General features: G+C 35.3%; 1 protein-coding gene across 18 annotated transcripts in view; it reads left to right on the top strand.

The window, feature by feature from the left end:
• Positions 1–17,513, top strand: part of HERC1 (HECT and RLD domain containing E3 ubiquitin protein ligase family member 1) — a 104,514-nt gene that overhangs the window by 7,077 nt on the left and 79,924 nt on the right. For 17 of the 18 annotated variants that reach the window (XR_012675257.1, XM_075160340.1, XM_075160335.1 and 14 more), the window contains exons 2-5: positions 12,357–13,312; positions 14,556–14,651; positions 14,961–15,155; positions 16,812–17,123. Coding sequence is in view for 17 of the 18 variants with exons in the window: in XM_075160340.1 (XP_075016441.1) it covers positions 12,383–13,312; positions 14,556–14,651; positions 14,961–15,155; positions 16,812–17,123 (1,533 nt within the window). In the remaining variant the exon portion in view is untranslated. Of the gene's footprint in view, positions 1–8,507; positions 8,718–12,356; positions 13,313–14,555; positions 14,652–14,960; positions 15,156–16,811; positions 17,124–17,513 lie in introns of all 18 variants that reach the window. The other variant, XM_075160332.1, reaches the window with a different exon arrangement.

Here is a 17,513-nt window from a genome sequence, read left to right as displayed (position 1 = left end):
TTCTGGATCATACTTGAATGTTTTTTTCGTTACCTTTCTAATATATATTTTCACTTTCCAGAAATTAATCCTGGTTTTGCTACAGGTTGTTATAACTTAACCTTTTATAAGTACTAAAGTAATTTTCTACCTCTTCCCACATCTCTTCTAGCTTTTGGGGTGGACTGTTGAAGCTGGTTTTAATTGCTTTATACCTAATACGTTATTTATACAGGGAGTGAATAATTCTCTGTTTTATTCAGTTGACGCTGTAGGGAGAAATAAAATTAGCTAAAGTAGAATTTGGATAGAATGTTAAATTTCATTCTTCTACTATTCTAAGAGTTGCTCAAATCTTTTTATAATTACAAGTGATAATATCTATGGTGTTCCTCTCCAGAAACGTTGTACTAACTTACTATTGAGTCATAATACTGCTTCCTACAACACATGATTCTCTCCTCTTATTTCTCTGGCTGACATGCCATGCTGCTTCTGAGCAGAAGTATATGACAGCATTTTCCAAATCTTCAAGTAAGAGGCTTGTGTGTGTTGTATACATCTACGGTAGGAGTTTGTGAGGATGACCTGATAGTCGAACATGCCTCAGCTGTATAACTCGTGATGAGATACTTGTGTTAAAGAGATGGACCTTGTACAAGACACAATGTTTCCAGTATTTTTGATTGGCATAAAGAAATATTTGCAAAATCTCTTAAAAATCCAGTTTTTATTTTGAAACAATTAAAAAAAAAAAAGTAAATGGAAGATTTGTTCTCTGCTTTCTGTTTGAGTGGCAGACGGCAAAAATGCAATCAGGTATGCTTACCAGGAAGTATTATTACTATTTAAGAGAGAAGCACCAGAGGAATAGACTTTCATGAGCCATAGAAAACTTCGAAACTTATAATTGTGTTAGCTGAAGAATGATTTTTGTAAGTTTGAAAATCTCCGTGGACTGTGACATGTGATGCCTTAAGGTTAGGTTAAAATATATTCCCCTTGTTTACTGTGTTCATTTGACAACATTTATGCAAGATCAGTTTTGCTTTTTATCCCTGTATTAGAATTACTTGTTTGGACCTTGTAGACAGGGAGGAAAGCACGAAGTTGTAAAATAAGAATTAAGCAGGAAGATTCAGGTATATACAGGCAATGGGAAATCACTGTGCTTGAAGATGTAGCTACATTTCTGAGTTGATTGTTCAGTTTTTCCTTTTAGCAGTCTGGGCAGCAGTTATATCTTCTTCCTTCTTATCTGTGGGCTTTTATTATTATTGAAATTCTTGATGGAATACCAATGATTACTCGCATTTGGCAACGAGGTAGAAGCTCTGTGTTCAAGATCATGATGCTTTTTTTTTTTTAAAAAAAAAAAAAGGGGTGCCCTCAAATCTATTCCTCCCTTCCACACATTTAGGTAGTTTCTGTCTGTTGATAACGTGAATGTGTATGCTAAGGACTGTGAAAAAACAAAACACATTTTGTGGAGAAACTGTGCTGTAACACACTCTACTTTTAAAAATAGTAAGGTAATATTCCTGTCTTCCACTTTTTAATGATCTTTGTACAACCTTCTTTTAAACAAAACAAAAAACCCTCTACTTTTTCTTGCCTTGACTCTCATACTTAAATCTCTTCTTGCAGGAATTTAGAGTTATCTCTTTGGAGTTGCCTGGAGCTCTTCCTTATCTTCCTGTTCCTCCCTCAAAAAGAAGCTACAGTGTGTGCTGTAATCACTTGATATGGCTTCTGTCTCATCTCCACCTTTCTTTAATTTATCACAGCAATCTTTCTCTTAGATCTATACCCAGACCTTCTCAGTAATCTTTTTTTTTTTTTTTTTTTTTTTAAAAAAAATCTACACCCTAGAAGGGAGCTTTCTGTTTACTTATATTAGGATAAATTTGTCAGCTGCATGGAAGCAGTGCTTGGGTAACAAATTCGAATATCTCCCATAATTTCCAAGCTGACATGGAAAGGGAGGACTACAGAAATTCCTTCTGGGAAGTTGTGTATACATTCTGTCCAGGGCCAGTCTTTCCTGCTAAGCTCAGAAAAAGAACCTTTATAACCTTATAAGCTTTGACCTTCAACCCCATGCTAAAATCCTTTTTAAATTATTATTTCTCCCTCACCCCCCTCGGAATATAGGAAATAGGAATATTTGCTACACTTTCCAAATTCCTTTGACTGTGCTGAAGTTGAAAACTTCTCTTATTAACTTTTTTTATAATGGTTTTTTCCCTTCTAGTGAGTTGTTCTTATACTTGCATTTGAAGTTGATCAAAGCTGTCCCACTTACCTCAAAGTGAGAAGACCTAAAAACTTCTTGGTTTCCAGAAGCTGTAGTAAAAATCTGAAAGAAATTCATTCTTAGAGATTTGACAGTCTTCACATCTGAGCCAGTCAAGTGGATTTATGAGAACTCTTTAGTGTTTGCTTTGTTCCACTTCTAGAAAAATCTACATTTTCCATAGATAATTTAGGAGGTGACGGAAGTGGCTGGAAAACTTACTGTTACTTGCCAGTCCCATTTTACCTTTTGTATGGCACATTATATAAACATAAAAATAAATTTTACATTATTTTCCCTGTAATTTCACTTTGATGTTAAGTGTGACATTTTGGAAGAATTACTCCACTTTTGAAAATAAATAATTGTTATACAGAAGTTACTTATGCTTCAGGCACATACACATGAAATACTGAAATATTTATAGTATATATTATAAATACTGCAATAGATATATTTCTGTATATATAAAAAAATACTGAAACATTTATAATGGAATACCTATTTTGTTATATCTCCTAGTCAGTTTTACATCAGGATATTGCACATGCGTCCATGCAGTCACTGGCTTGGTATTGTATATATAAAATAAACAAGCTGGGATTAATTGCAAGATCAAGTTCCTCTTTCTATTTCTGAGTGTTTAAATTGCTGTGGTGACAGAGAGAAGAAAGGAGCAGTATCACTTCATAATTTATTTCCGTTTCATGGAAATAACTCATAAATTTACTTATATGTATCTCCAGTCTCTTATTTTATACTTATTTAAAATACAGGGATAGTTTTTATTTCCTTAGAAAATACACAGTTTTCCTCAGTAAAAGCATTTACTGTTTGGCCTATTTCATTAGTGATATAAACTTAATCTTAATTGAAAGCTCATTTGTTCAATATTCTCTTACACTTAATGATTACCTGCAACAGGACTTCCGCATTTTAATACATGTGATTTATTAGTTATTTTAGGCAAGCTTACATCTCAAAAATGAATGGTAAGCAGTAGCTGGTTTCAGGCTGAATTAATTTCTATTTAAGAAAACAAAACTCTCTTAATATTTTAAATTCTTTAAAAATATTTGCTACGCCATTAAAGACTGCATTCTCCCCCTGAAATATGACAACTTTCCTCTTTTTCTCTATATTTGAACTCAAAAAGGAAGATCTTAAATGCATTAATTATTATTAGTATTTACTCTGTCTTGCTGACAAACACTTGCAGGCTCTTGGGTTTGTGTTTGTTTTTTTCCTCGATGCAACAAACACTGTCTAAACCAAAACCTCTTTAAAATCATCATGTAAGTAAATAGATGAACAGAAATATATGGAAAAAGGGGAAATTAAATTTATTGTAAACTTGCATTTTCTTTGAATTCTTGGCCATGTGGAAATGTGTGCCAACCATTTAATTATTATAATTGCGTAATGCTTAGAATTGCTTGTAAGTTGATTTATTTGATTTTGAAATGCAGCCTATTATCTTCTTTTTATGCTTACTAATTATTGCAAGATGTGAAGACTTCATCCTGAGCTTAGAATTTGAGTGATAATAGCATAAGGTAGTTTATGTATTTGGTGTTAGTTTGTTTGTTTGCATAATGGGAAAAACCATAAACAGACCAGAAGAGCTGTTTTTGTGCTTGAAAACACAGAATCTGAAACATGGGGGGATGATCATTCATTATGCAGTGAGATGTAGCTTTGGAAGATGTAGGTTTGTCTTTGGGTGCATTTTAAATGGTGGACTGATAAAAGGAAAAAGAACCTTTGTCTATGCTGCAGGTAAGTTCCATGTGTCTTACAACATCAAAAGAGAGCTCTCTTAAGGGTATTTAAATATCCTACTCTCCTTTCAGCTCAGGAAAAAAACCCTCTTGATTATGTTCCTCTTGTTTTCACAGGTTTCATTTTAAAGTTCTTTTCTTCTCATTCCCTTTCATATGATGTAAGAGGAAAAACCAGCAGTGTCCTGATTGAAGTGAAGAGTAACTAACAACTTTGTTTGTTCTACAGCTTGCAAATATTCCACTAGAATAGTTGATGAATCTGAGCCTTTTCTTCAGTTCAGTTGTAGAGGCTGCAGACTGTCTGTGACTCACAGAGCTATTAAGCATTATTTTTCCCCCAGCTTTAACAGTAGTTTCTAAGAGGGTGGTGGACAAATGCCTTTTCCTTCATCTTCTGTTCAGCAGCAGTTCTTTCGTTTTGGAACTGCCAGTAGTATTGGTAGGTTTCTGAATCTTCCTCCTAGCACTTGTTAATGAAAAACACTTTCTTGGCAGGCATTAAGTTGGATAAGAAATAACCCAAATTCTTTTGTCCAAATAATGTTTGTAAGGAATGCAGTTGACTTTTGACCTTGCCCTGTGTTTTGCTGAAGGTAGTCTCATGCTTGTATCTGCTTAATTTCTTTCATGCTTCTTGTTTACTCCTGGTGTAATGAAGTTTCATCGGCTACACTTGATTAGTGTTTCCACTTACTTAAATGTGTTCCCGAATTATTTTTTTTTCGCACAGAGTCAACTCTTAGGCGGAGGTTTTCTAGATTGGTTTCTAACTTTATAACAAAGAACTTGGAATTCTGAGTTAGCAAACAAACTCTGAAGGCAGTCTTAGTTGCCTTCAGATTTATTCTACTGCAGCTCAAGTTGCTGCAACTGCTATTTTGAAAAAAATTCTACATCCAGGATACATAGAACTTGTTTTTTAGGGTTTGGTATTTTCATTTTGTCCTAACTGTTCCCTAGAGTAAGCTTTTGAAATGGGTGTTAAATTTGGTAAGACTGTCTTGTAATCCTTCTTCAGCTATTAGTTGTAAGTCTGTTTTAGTTGACTTACCGATCAGCAACAGTAAAATATATGTGGGCGTTTACTCCCCCAAAATGGCTATTTGCCCAACAGGAACTGTGGTTCTAAAAGATACGACAAATGAGTTGTGTTGCAAATTCTCACTATTTACTTCATTTTTTTTTTTTCTGAGGAGGAGGAGAAAACAAGGAATAAGGGAAGGAGAGCTGGGCTTTTGTGATTCATGTTTTGTTAATGTGAATAGATTTTTCTCCACCTGGTGCTAGACAGCTACATTTTTATATAAAGTAAAATATCAAAACTTTCTCTAATAATTCTAATTTTAAAACTTTGTTATCTGGAAATTATGCAATAGGAAATGTTCAGGGCATCATCTTGGTTAAATCCTAGCTTTTTTGAACCAGTGAGAGCTGCTCACTTGGAAGATTTGGAGGTTTACTACATGTAAAATGTTGGCAAGTGATTTGACAGTAGGATAAGTTATTTTCAGATTGCTGAAAGGAATATTTCTTTAATTGGAGTCCCAAAATATGAAAAAATAAACACGTAACAAAATGTGATAGGGCTGTTTTTAAGGAGGAACAATTGTTGCCATTTCAAAAAGATCTTTTGGTTGGCTTTTTGTGGTGGTTTTTTTTTGTTGTTGTGGTGGGTTTTTTTCTTTTTTTTTTTTTTTTGTGTGTGTGTGGTTTTGTTGTTGTTGTTTGGAGTGGTTTTTTGTGGTGTTTTGGGTTTGTTTTTTTTGTTGTTGTTTTTAAATAGAAATCCCAGAAAGTTCTGGGAACTTTGAATTCAAAGTGCTCCAGTGTTGAAATACTTTTATAAAGCTGTTGCTATACATGTACTGTTTTAGGTTTGTGCTGCTGAAAGAAAAGTACTTCCTTTCTCCACTTCTTGTCACATGTTTCTGTCTTCTGCCTTTGTGCTTAGTCTGGTGCTTGGCCATATGATCAGCTTGTTTAGAAAGTTGATGGGACTACACGCTTGGCCCACACTGCAGAATTGGTACCTTTCACATTGTCAGCTAACCTTGTAGTGGTTAGATGTAGTAAAACATCAGTGAGTGTATTCACATGGTCTTTCAAAATCAAATGTATTTTCTTTTTGCCTGCACTTAAAAAGAAATGAGGTGTCTTTGCCTGCGCTCTGAAGCAATTATAAACCTTATATTTGTGGTTCTCGGGCAATGAGCTGGAGGAAATAAACCCTACCTATAAACTGTGCTAGCTGTTGTTACCTAGTTTCTGGTTAACTACAGTGATACTCAGTCGCTATGCTTCTGCTCCACACAGAGACAGAGATAATTTACATTTGTATTCAGAGAGCGTTTTCAGCTTGTTGCCATCAGTGTGTCAGGTTAAGACTGCTACCTGCCACATCAAACCGAATGTTATTTTCAAGATGGACCAACATATTTATTTTGAAAGTTGCAGTAGGAGAGTAGGTCACTACTAAGAGCTCAGATTCAAGCTTCAGTCTCTATTTTTAGAGATGCGTACAAGGGGAAAAGAAAAAATTCATCACTTTTCAGGAAAAGGAGCAGTATTTGCAGCTTTGAGGTACATGAGCAAGTTTAGAAATTTCTGAAAGAAGAATAGCTGGTGTAACTATGACATAAAGCAAATGAATGAGTCTTTATTCAGGGAACTTCTTAATGTAGCTAGAACCCATGTATTGCCTCTTGAGAAGGCGCTAACTTTGTCACGAAGACCAGAGTTTGGAAGTTTGCATTAATTGGCCTTACAGTTGCAATTCAGATCAAACGGCAGTTAGCAAATCCTTTCTTCCTGACAAATGAGAAAATGTTGTCTTTTCTTCGGGAAGGTCTTGGATGTAATAGTACCTGTCTGTATCCCCTGGAGGCTGAGCTGTTGGTGTGTTTTGTAATATGAGTAAACAGGAGGTGTGTCTAGTATGAAATACAAAGAATGCTCACTGCCTGTGAATGGTAGTTAACATTTGTGGCTCCAGTTTTTGTGTGATAGACATGTGTAAGGATTTTGTCTGCTGTAATACAACTGAAGTTAACTTGGGCAAGGCTCACTGAGGCTCAAATAAGGCTTTTGATGAAGGTGCTAATCTATTTTAGAGAAAATTTGGCTGGCATAAAAGCAGGTGCTTAATAGCACAGAATGTGCTTTTTTGGAGGATATATTGGCAGAAGAGCTGTAGTATAGTTCTCTCTTTTTTTTTTTTTTAAAAAAAAAAAAAAGCGTGGAATGTTAAGGCCGAGAAAGAACAAAGTTGCATTGTATGTTATCTACATACATTGCAGCTGTAGTAAGCACATCCTCTCACTAGGTGGCAGAGAGATTCCCTCTACCCCCAAAGATTTAGTTTTAAATTAGATCAAAGAGGGCTCAGACTACCAAAGAACACAAATCTCTCCTTCAGAATATTATATTACTTTTTGGAGAAATTGTAATACATTAGAACTTGAAGGGTCAAAGAACAGAAACCGATCATTCAGAACCTATGTAACCTATGGTTAATGATTACAAAACAGCGGTCAAACAAATCTGTTTTGTACAATATGAGGTAAAGCATTTGTGGGTTCCTTTAAACAACACTTCTTTTAAAAAGAGCAGTTTGAAAACACTCTTTTGCTTTGAAAAAGCCTCCTTGCATATTAAGCTATAAGTTAGCTTGTCAAAACTTACAGTTGACATCAAGAATCCTCTTGAAGAAACTGGAGTTCTAAATGCTACCAGCATTAAAATTAATAACTCAAGTGTCTCTTTGGGAGCAGAGTGTTCTTTTTATTTATTCATTTTTAAAATTTGTCTCAGACTTAGACTTAGAAGAACCCTGGACTCAAGTAGTTGTCATCAGTCTGCGTTCTTGTATGTGAGAAGTTTTTCAAACTCAGTATTTGTTTTTGGAATTAGGATTTTTTTGTCATGTTACCAATGCTTTTACTTTTGCAGTACTTGAACGTTGTATAAATGATAACTAAGAAACGATTTTAATGACTTCATTCTTATTTCCTTGCATGTAGTTCTTATGGTTTATGTTTTTGCTGTTAAACACTGAAAATACTGTGTTTATGAGGGTAAAAATATTAAGCAAGGAAAACAAGAATAAAAAAATTATTTTATTGGAATACAGAAATCGAAGGCAGTAAAAAAGTATCCTAAATCCAGTTGCAAAGCACTGAAATACTAAAATGCTGCTAGATTGCAAGTGAACAGTAAAAATAGTAAGACATTAAAGTAGACAGTCTGAAATCTATGGGACATATATAAATATTAAATGCTCAATGCACATTGCACTTAAACTCTTCTATAGATTTCTCCTACTCATGCCAGGGTTCTGATGCAGAACTATGACTAGGATCTGGCAATGAAGCCCTCACTTCATTTTTATGTAGCTGGGTATCCTGAAAGATAGTTATTCCCAAACCATATTGCATTCCTGTTTTTTTCAGTCTTAAGTGTTGACAGAACAGCCTGAAATTGCAAGATGAAAGGAAAAAACAAGAAATGGACTGAAAAGTTTTATGACACATGCTGAAGCAAGATATGTGAACTAGCTTGGATCCTGTAAAAACAGTATGACTGTATCAACATGGTGCTGTGCTTGAGCTAATAAGCCCTTCTAAGAAGCTGTTGTAATACAAGCTTTGCTTGTATCTCAGGTTACTCTCACATAGGCCGACACTTGTAGACTGGTCTCTGAAGCAGCTTGCCTTTGGGTACCAGTGGCATATATTAATGGTGTTGGTTAGAATCATTTTTTGCTCTAAACAACATGTATAGTATAGGAGTTCTAGTCACTGCTTTATTCTTGGGAGAGTACTGTCAGTTGTATTTCCTTGTTTTTTGGTCTATGGAATTTCTTGTGTTATAGGAGAGATGTGTTCAGCAGTTTACACTTTTGTCAGAACAGGTACCCCATTAGGTTAACCTCCTTTATCCTTATAAAATACCAGAACATGAGGGCAGGGTAACCCATTGTATAATTCAATGCAGACATAAATCATCATAATGCTGAGATATGCTTATCAATTCTGCAACTTTTTAGTTCTTCAGATCTACATCTTGAATTACCTTGTCTGTTAAATAAATGCTGTTCATGTATACTTTTAAAATAATAACCAGGTAAACTAAAACTGTGGTTACTAACATTAAAATACAATTCTATAGTACTTGGAAGAAGTGAATTATGGTGAGATGTATATCATGACAAAGAAAAAATCTCATGCATTGCTGCATTTATATGGAACAGTCTTCCCCCATACATCCTCATCGGTCTGAGAGAAAGCAGTCACTAAGACAGCGCTAGGCACTTTCAAAATAAATGTAAAAACCAATTAATTTACTTTATGACTCTAAGTATTGCAAAATTGGAACAAACTTTGCTTTGTGTTCTTGCTGCAGATTACTTAGGATTTATTTTTGTTACAGAAATCTCTTCAGGGAAGATCTTTTTGTTAGCCTGAAATAAATGTTTTCCTAGTAGAATGACAACATGAGACTAGAAAAATTCTCTGTGTTGTATCAGAATTTGTTGTACTCTATTTCAATAGGGTTTGCTATTTCCATTAGAAACTCATTGGAGAATTTAACTGGGAACAAACTTCTGAGTTTTTCAGTTTAAAAAATAATTTGTGATTGTTTCATACCCATTTGTTCTTATGCTCATATTCTCCTTTTGCTTACATAGCCACTCCTCCCCCTTTTTTCTCTGCTGTATTTATAGACCAGATTTCATTTTGTTTAATTTTTATTATGTATTTATTTATTTTGATTTGCTGTTCTGAAAAGCCACACTCCTAATCTTTCCTTCAGGCTAGATTCTCTATTAGGGTAGATCAGAGGAATAATCTTTTTCTCTGCATGATCCAGTGTCAATCTTTAATGAGTTCAGAATATAGGTGACAGAAATCCAGCTGGTTAATCCAATTGATGAGCATTTTATAAAATTGTGTAAAAATGCTTCCCATACCTAACCTTCCCTAACCATTCTGGAAATGCTTGTTAATGCTACTCAGGATTGTAATTTTTTCGTGATGACTCATGATCCTTCTGTGATTCACTAGATTCTTCTACTTTTGAATGTCCAAATAATAGATTCTCTACTTATGGGAGAACTTTTTATTCCATAATTGTATAAGGTTGTATGTTTTACTATTAAATTTTAAGCTATTAATCTTACTACTTCTCACCTACATATGGTTCTTCCTATGTGACATAATCATCTACAGTGATAGAGGTGCCTCTGCACTTTGTGTTGTCATTGTTTTACCAACTTATTAACCAAAATATTACATTACATAACATTGAGAAGATCTCTCAAAACTTAACTAAAAACTAACTTGATTTTTTTTCCCTGTTTTACTTCCAAGTTTTGTCTTCCTAACTTACAGTTCTTCTGTAAACTTACACCACCTTAATTTTTGGAAGTAGTTTATTACAGCATCATTTGCCTAAATAATACTGTATGCTTTTGAATATACAAGAAGCCCTTCTAATGATTTTGGTTTTTTTTTTAAGTGGCTCACACTTCCATTTTGAGTAGTATGGTTAAGAGGTTTGCGGTGACTGAGCATTGGGGAACTGCAAGGCCATATGCACATTTGCCATACTGTCCATGCCATACATCTATGGTGTGTCATCCCGAAAGAAGGACTATGTAGAGAAAATAATCTGCTTTTCCAACTCTATATTCTCCCTTCTGAAAGTGATCAAAGAGGACTTGTTGCCATGTTCAATTTGAAAGTTGATGCACCCAGATTAAATTTCAAAAAGGTCTGATATTCTGTAATTTAAGTGTAACTTTTCCATCTGTTGATTTATTTTAGATTTTGAATTTTAATACAGTGAACAAAAAATACAATCCCTTCTAATTAATTGTAAACCTTGAAACTGCTTTTCACTTAAGCCAAGTTATAAGTGGTTTAATATCAAACCATTCAAGTTTCACACATGGAGTTTGTAACTGAGGTTTTAGACCACCTGTGTAGAGCTCAGACCCTACTGTGTCTCTCAAGGGAGTAACAAGGGAAAAAGGGATCTCTCCGTTCAGCTAAACAAGTTGACTTGGGTTCAGGCAGTGCAAAAGTCAGAAGAGAGATATTTTCTAGGGGCTAGTGCTAGCCAAAAAAAGCTTTGTGGTATGTAGCGAGAAATCCCATTTTAACCGTAGGATTTCCAGGAATTTTGTAGCAATTTCATCATAATGTTTCATTGAGTTTGAATCCATGAAAAAGTGTCATGATTTATAATGCGTTGGGTTTTTTCCCTAAAATTGTCAGCGAGAAAATATCTCTCAAATTCATTGATGTCTTTGATTTGAAAGAATGTTGTAAGCTGTCAAGTTGGTTTGGCAACCAATTTGAACTTTCCTGGTAAACCAGTGTTGTTGCATTATAAGTTTTCTCTTTACCTCCATATTGTTAGTGATCCCTTCCTTAAAAAGCTGTCCTAAAAGCTTTGAATACTTTCAAAGTCATACATTATACAATACATTAATGTAATGTAGTACATAATTTTTGATACTGTAAATTTATTTGGAGTAGTTGTAATGTGTATTTGGCTCTGAAGAACCTATTCACTGAATGAGTAGGACCTACATAATGTGCCACTCTAGCAGTCAAGCCACCTGTCCTGGTTTCCATTTAATGTTCTGACATGGATTTTAAGGGGATCTCTAGCTTATCTTAGAATGGGGAAAGAGTGGCTTGTGACAGCAGGACTTAAAAATGTGTTTGACAGGTTGAACCCTTAGTTATGGCCTGAATTAGTAGTCTCATTTGTTGTAAAATGAAGGTTTACACTGGTACTCCATTCACTTGTACACGGTTGTGTATGATCTTGTGCATTTTTTAAGTCTTTGTCCTCAGTTTTGCTGTCTGTAAAGAGAATACTAGCTTTTCTAGAGAATATTAAAAGTGTATTTTCATTGAAATATAGCAGAATTAAATCTGCTTTGTGTGAATTTTTGTGCATATGGATTTAGAAAATGCAGACGTATACTAAAATGCTTACATCATGTTAAGGAAGTTGCACATACGCAAGTACTTATTTGTCTAAAATGAAGATAAAAATTAATCTGCAAAATGTCTTTTTTATGTACTACTCCTAAACTGTTCTGTTAGTATCTGGATCTGAATTCCAGGTTGCAGCACTGGGTAAAATGCTGGAACTTCGGTAATTCTTGGTGATTAATCCTTTGCTACTTGCTTTCTTAAAAGATTATTAGGATTTGTCCTACTGTGAGTAATACATTCTGTAGATGATATTGCACACCTGTTTACAGTGTTTTTCGTCTTCAGGACTAATGGCAAAGGAGTAAACCAATATGGCAGCTATGGTCCCACCTGTGAAGCTGAAATGGCTTGAACATCTAAACAGCTCCTGGATCACAGAAGACAGTGAATCTATTGCAACAAGGGAGGGAGTTTCTATCTTGTATGCCAAGTTAGTCAGCAATAAAGAAGTAGTGCCATTGCCCCAGCAGGTTCTGTGCCTCAAAGGACCTCAGTTACCAGATTTTGAGAGAGAATCTCTATCTAGTGATGAACAGGACCACTACTTGGATGCCCTTCTTAGCAGCCAGCTGGCACTGGCGAAGATGGTATGCTCAGATTCTCCATTTGCTGGAGCGCTTCGAAAACGTCTCCTTGTGTTGCAGCGTGTCTTCTATGCACTTTCTAATAAATATCATGATAAGGGTAAGGTGAAACAACAGCAGCATTCACCAGAAAGCAGTTCTGGATCAACAGATGTGCATTCAGTCAGTGAACGTCCTAGGTCAAGTACAGATGCGCTCATAGAAATGGGGGTTCGGACTGGATTAAGCTTGTTATTTGCACTGCTAAGACAAAGTTGGATGATGCCTGCGTCAGGACCTGGCCTCAGTCTTTGCAATGATGTTATCCATACTGCAATAGAAGTCGTGAGCTCTTTACCACCTTTATCTTTAGCAAATGAAAGCAAGATTCCACCAATGGGCTTGGACTGTTTGTCACAAGTAACAACATTTCTTAAAGGAGTAACAATTCCAAACTCTGGGGCAGACACTTTAGGTCGTAGATTAGCTTCTGAATTGCTTCTTGGTTTGGCTGCCCAGCGAGGTTCCTTGCGATATCTTCTTGAATGGATAGAAATGGCTTTAGGTGCTTCAGCTGTGGTAAACACCATGGAGAAAACAAAGTTGCTGCAAAGTCCAGAAGGGATGATCAGCTTTGATTGCTTTATGAGTATATTAACACAGATGCGACGATCTTTGGTAGGTATACCAGCTTTGATTTTTCTACATTGCAAATGTAGTTGCATTCTTAACTTTAAATAGTTTCTCAACACTGAGTGCCAGTTTGCTGAATAGTTTGCTTAATATATTTAAAAAAATTTGGTTTTTTTTGGGGAAATATTTTTTTCAATATTTCCTTTGTTACGCACCGTTTCTTTCTCTTCCTCCTTGCCCACCCATTTCCTCATAGTTAAAGGAGATGAAACAGCAAAGCAATCCCTATGTTGTCACTTTTGGTGTTATGCTTTAGCTTCAGGAAAAGAATCAGGATGTACTTGATCCACTTGCACTTTACATTTAAAAGTTAGAAAGTGTGGAACTCTTTTTAAGGCTTGCTTTGCTGAATTTGCTGAGAATTCAAAGTTTTGCAATATGCCTTGTTCCTGTTCAAAGTTATTTATATTGGACGTTCCTGTGCTCCAATTAACCTGGACCTCTGCTTATATATCTTTGGAGAATCAGTAAGATTTGAGATGTTTAGCGTTTTTGCTACTGCTCAGAAATTAATGCAATAAGAAAATGAGCTAAATTGTTTGGAAGTATGGCACACTGCTTTGTGTGTTGAGTGCTTACTTCTGGTCCCAGATGAATACTCTTTTTAAAGGTAAGAAATTAATGCACAATATGCAGTCAGAAGCTGTGGCAAGCTTCTGCCTCATATTCTCAGACTGAAACAGGGAAGGACTTTTTCTCTCAAGTGGTCATTCTTTTCTCTCCTCTTAGGCTTGTAATGCTTGCTAATAAACACAAATTCTAAAAACTAAAAAAATTAAAGAATGGAGACCATGAGAAGAGCGTGGCAGTGGCAGGATCTGAATTGGATTGAATGTCCTGATGGGCAACTTTTTTTGTTGTTGGTTTTGGACTAGATATAAAATTAGAGACCAAAATGTGAAAGATAGGTAAACACAAAAATAATGATGATTAGTCATTTTAAAATTAAATAATAATCACTTGAAACTAAACACAAGTGACATGCATTTCAGAACGAAACAGTATTAGGAGAAATTAACTCTAAACCCAGATACTTTCACAAAAATGAATAAATAAGAGGTGTATGCAGATATCGCAGTTCAGGGGAGAAAGGTAGTTTACTTACGCTTATAGAAAGAGCTTTTAATTTTGCTTAACTGTAAGAACAAATCCCTGATGTATTTTGTACAGATACACTGTTGCTGTATGGAAGTATTTTTCTCATAATAACAACATTTAAAAATTGTAGGGATCATCTGCTGATCGAAGTCAATGGAGAGAGCCAACTAGAACGTCTGATGGCTTATGTTCTCTTTACGAGGCAGCTCTGTGTTTATTTGAAGAGGTATGTCTTGAAACGAACCTTGACTTTAAGGTAATTGTAGCTTACTTCCCCCTCACACATCTGATTGGTGTGTGCATGTGGGTATGGTCCAGTCTCTACTAAATTATTCTGGAGTAGAGGAAGAAGGCAAAAAAAGGTGAAAAACTTAAGATTTAGAGAAACAAAGCAACTTGGCAAGCTAATGATGATGGATGATTTGTGTTTTAGGCAGAGAATCATATTGAGGGGAAATGAAAGTTGCATTAAACATTGTGACTATATGGAAATAAATGAAAATGCTGCTGTGTAATAAATCTCTCATTTTAATAGGTTTGTCGAATGGCATCAGACTACTCAAGAACATGTGCCAGCCCTGACAGCATTCAAACGGGCGATGCTCCCATTGTTTCTGAGACCTGTGAAGTGTATGTTTGGGGTAGCAACAGCAGTCATCAACTGGTAGAAGGAACTCAAGAGAAAATACTTCAGCCCAAACTTGCTCCAAGTTTTTCTGATGCACAGACAGTGAGTGACATTTATAGTGGTACATTATGTAACATTTAACAGCTTCATAGTTATAGTATGAAATTGGAAAATAGTACTTTATTTCTGAGTGTCAAGTTGTAATGAAGATATGATGCTCAGAACTAACCACACAAGTTACTTTACTGAAAGTATCTCACTACTTTTACTGATGCCTGGAAAAAACATTCTGTTTCTTTTTTAATGACACATACAGATCAATATCCATGTAACAAGAACAATTGAATTATCTAACTTGCTATGAAATGCATTTGCAGACACGAATTTGGTTGCCTGTAGTTTGTTTTGTTTTTTGTTTTTTTTTTTTTCTGTTGTTTAAAAGGTATTTTAACTGCTCAATCTTCTTTTCCATTGGTGGTTTTCCCACCAAGGTTGCCTAGTTTAAAAGTCCAAACTGGGCTGACTGCTGGCACAGCAACCTTAATTAACTTTCTGAAAATCAATATACAGTATGCTCTTTTTGCTGTCAGTCACAAATTCTGCAGTTGCAACTGAGCACTTCTATTGATGCGTGACACAGAATAGAACAGTTTGCTTTTCTGTTACTATATTGGCTTTGCAGTGTTGACTTAAGTAAAAGCATTTTTTTGGTCACTAGACAGTTTAGGTACATTTTCTGAAATTGTTTCTGTTGACGTCACTGATATATTTTATAAGCCAGTGGGCTGCAGACCAGGCATCATAAAGCATAAGTTTATGCATTCAAAAAACTTTGTTTAAACAAAACACTAATAAACAAAAGCAGAATGAGTGATCTGAATGAATGAGTTACTCTTTAAATAGCACTGTATACACCCATGCACAATGTATTTATGTGACTTCCCACTGGGATAAAGAATTTTTTCTTCAGCTTTCATTGATGATCTTTGTAGTATTTGTCTATATGAAGAAGTTAATTCACAGTAAACAGGGCTGTCACTGTGCAGTCCACCACCTGCTTTGTGCCGTTTTATGATGTGGACACACAGTGCCTTTATGCTTCAGGTTTAAACCTGCTTTGCACTTACGGTGTGTTAAGATTCCTACAGAAATTATTGCAGGGTTAGTTGATTTGCTGTTGGGTCACTCTTCAGCTGTGATCTGACTTTCCAATAGAGGCAAGTTCTCAACTTTTTAAAAACTTTTGGTCTTATTTCTTTGGTGTTTATGTAATTAACATATGCGTAGCCTCAAATGATAGTGGATTTTTAGTATTCGGCATATTTCTGTGTTGTTACCACTTGGTAGTGGTTAAAATTAAGAAAAACCTGCAGTGCTTTATCAAGCTGTTACTTTATCTTTTTAATCTTCGGAAATTAAGATATCTTCAAAGACTCTCCATTTCCATCCATGAGTCTTGGAGATCTGAAGGCAGCCCAAGTTCTGTAGTCTGTAGAAGAGATGCAAATAAATAAAATAGATTAATCACTGTTTACATCCTTTACCTCAAGAAAATAGATTTACTCATAAAATATTTTTCAAGAATTTGAATTTTACTGCTGAAGTCCAAATTCTGCTTAATTTTTACATTATGTTACATGAAAAGGTTATGTAAAGAAACCTGACATTCTGTCTAAAAATGCAGACTTCTACACCTTTACATTAATTTTACATTTATCTGACCTTTCTTTTTTACTATTTTAACCTTTTTGTTTATAGATTGAAGCTGGACAATACTGTACTTTTGTTATTTCTACGGATGGTTCTGTTAGAGCTTGTGGTAAAGGCAGCTATGGGAGACTAGGACTGGGTGACTCCAATAATCAGTCCACATTGAAAAAATTGACTTTTGAGCCTCATAGGTCTATTAAAAAAGTGTCATCTTCAAAAGGATCTGATGGTCACACTTTAGCATTTACAACAGAAGGGGAAGTCTTCAGCTGGGGTGACGGTGACTATGGAAAACTGGGACATGGAAATAGTTCAACTCAGAAATATCCCAAACTTATTCAGGGTCCTCTGCAAGGAAAGGTATGTTTTGTATAGTAGAACACCTATTTTTGTTCTGTTCAGTTGTGATATTGTGTAAAATTTGAAATATATAAAATCTTAAGAAAAAGTTCTGTGTTTTATCTAAAGTTCCCTTTGAAGCTGGGTCTGCTTTCAGCAAAGCACTAAAACTTATGGTTGCCTTTAGGCATGTGATTTGGACAATGGTATTGTCAGTAAACCTTCTCAGAGTCTTAACAGTAAAACTTGCTCCTGTGCTTTTGCTGAACTGCGGTGACATTCCAGGAGATGGTTGCTTTTGTTAGCTGTAACATTAGGACTTTTCGTATACAGCTTTTCAGTGGCTTCATTTGAAAAGTGACTTTGTACAAGGCCTTCTCTTCCCTATCTGTCTATGTTTTGGCCAGTGTT

This window comes from Calonectris borealis, chromosome 11 (genome assembly GCF_964195595.1).
Source record: "Calonectris borealis chromosome 11, bCalBor7.hap1.2, whole genome shotgun sequence".
In the NCBI taxonomy this organism is placed as follows: Eukaryota; Metazoa; Chordata; class Aves; order Procellariiformes; family Procellariidae; genus Calonectris; species Calonectris borealis.
The sequence above is the reverse complement of the archived record's forward strand: the minus strand, read 5'-3'. Positions and strand labels throughout refer to the sequence as shown.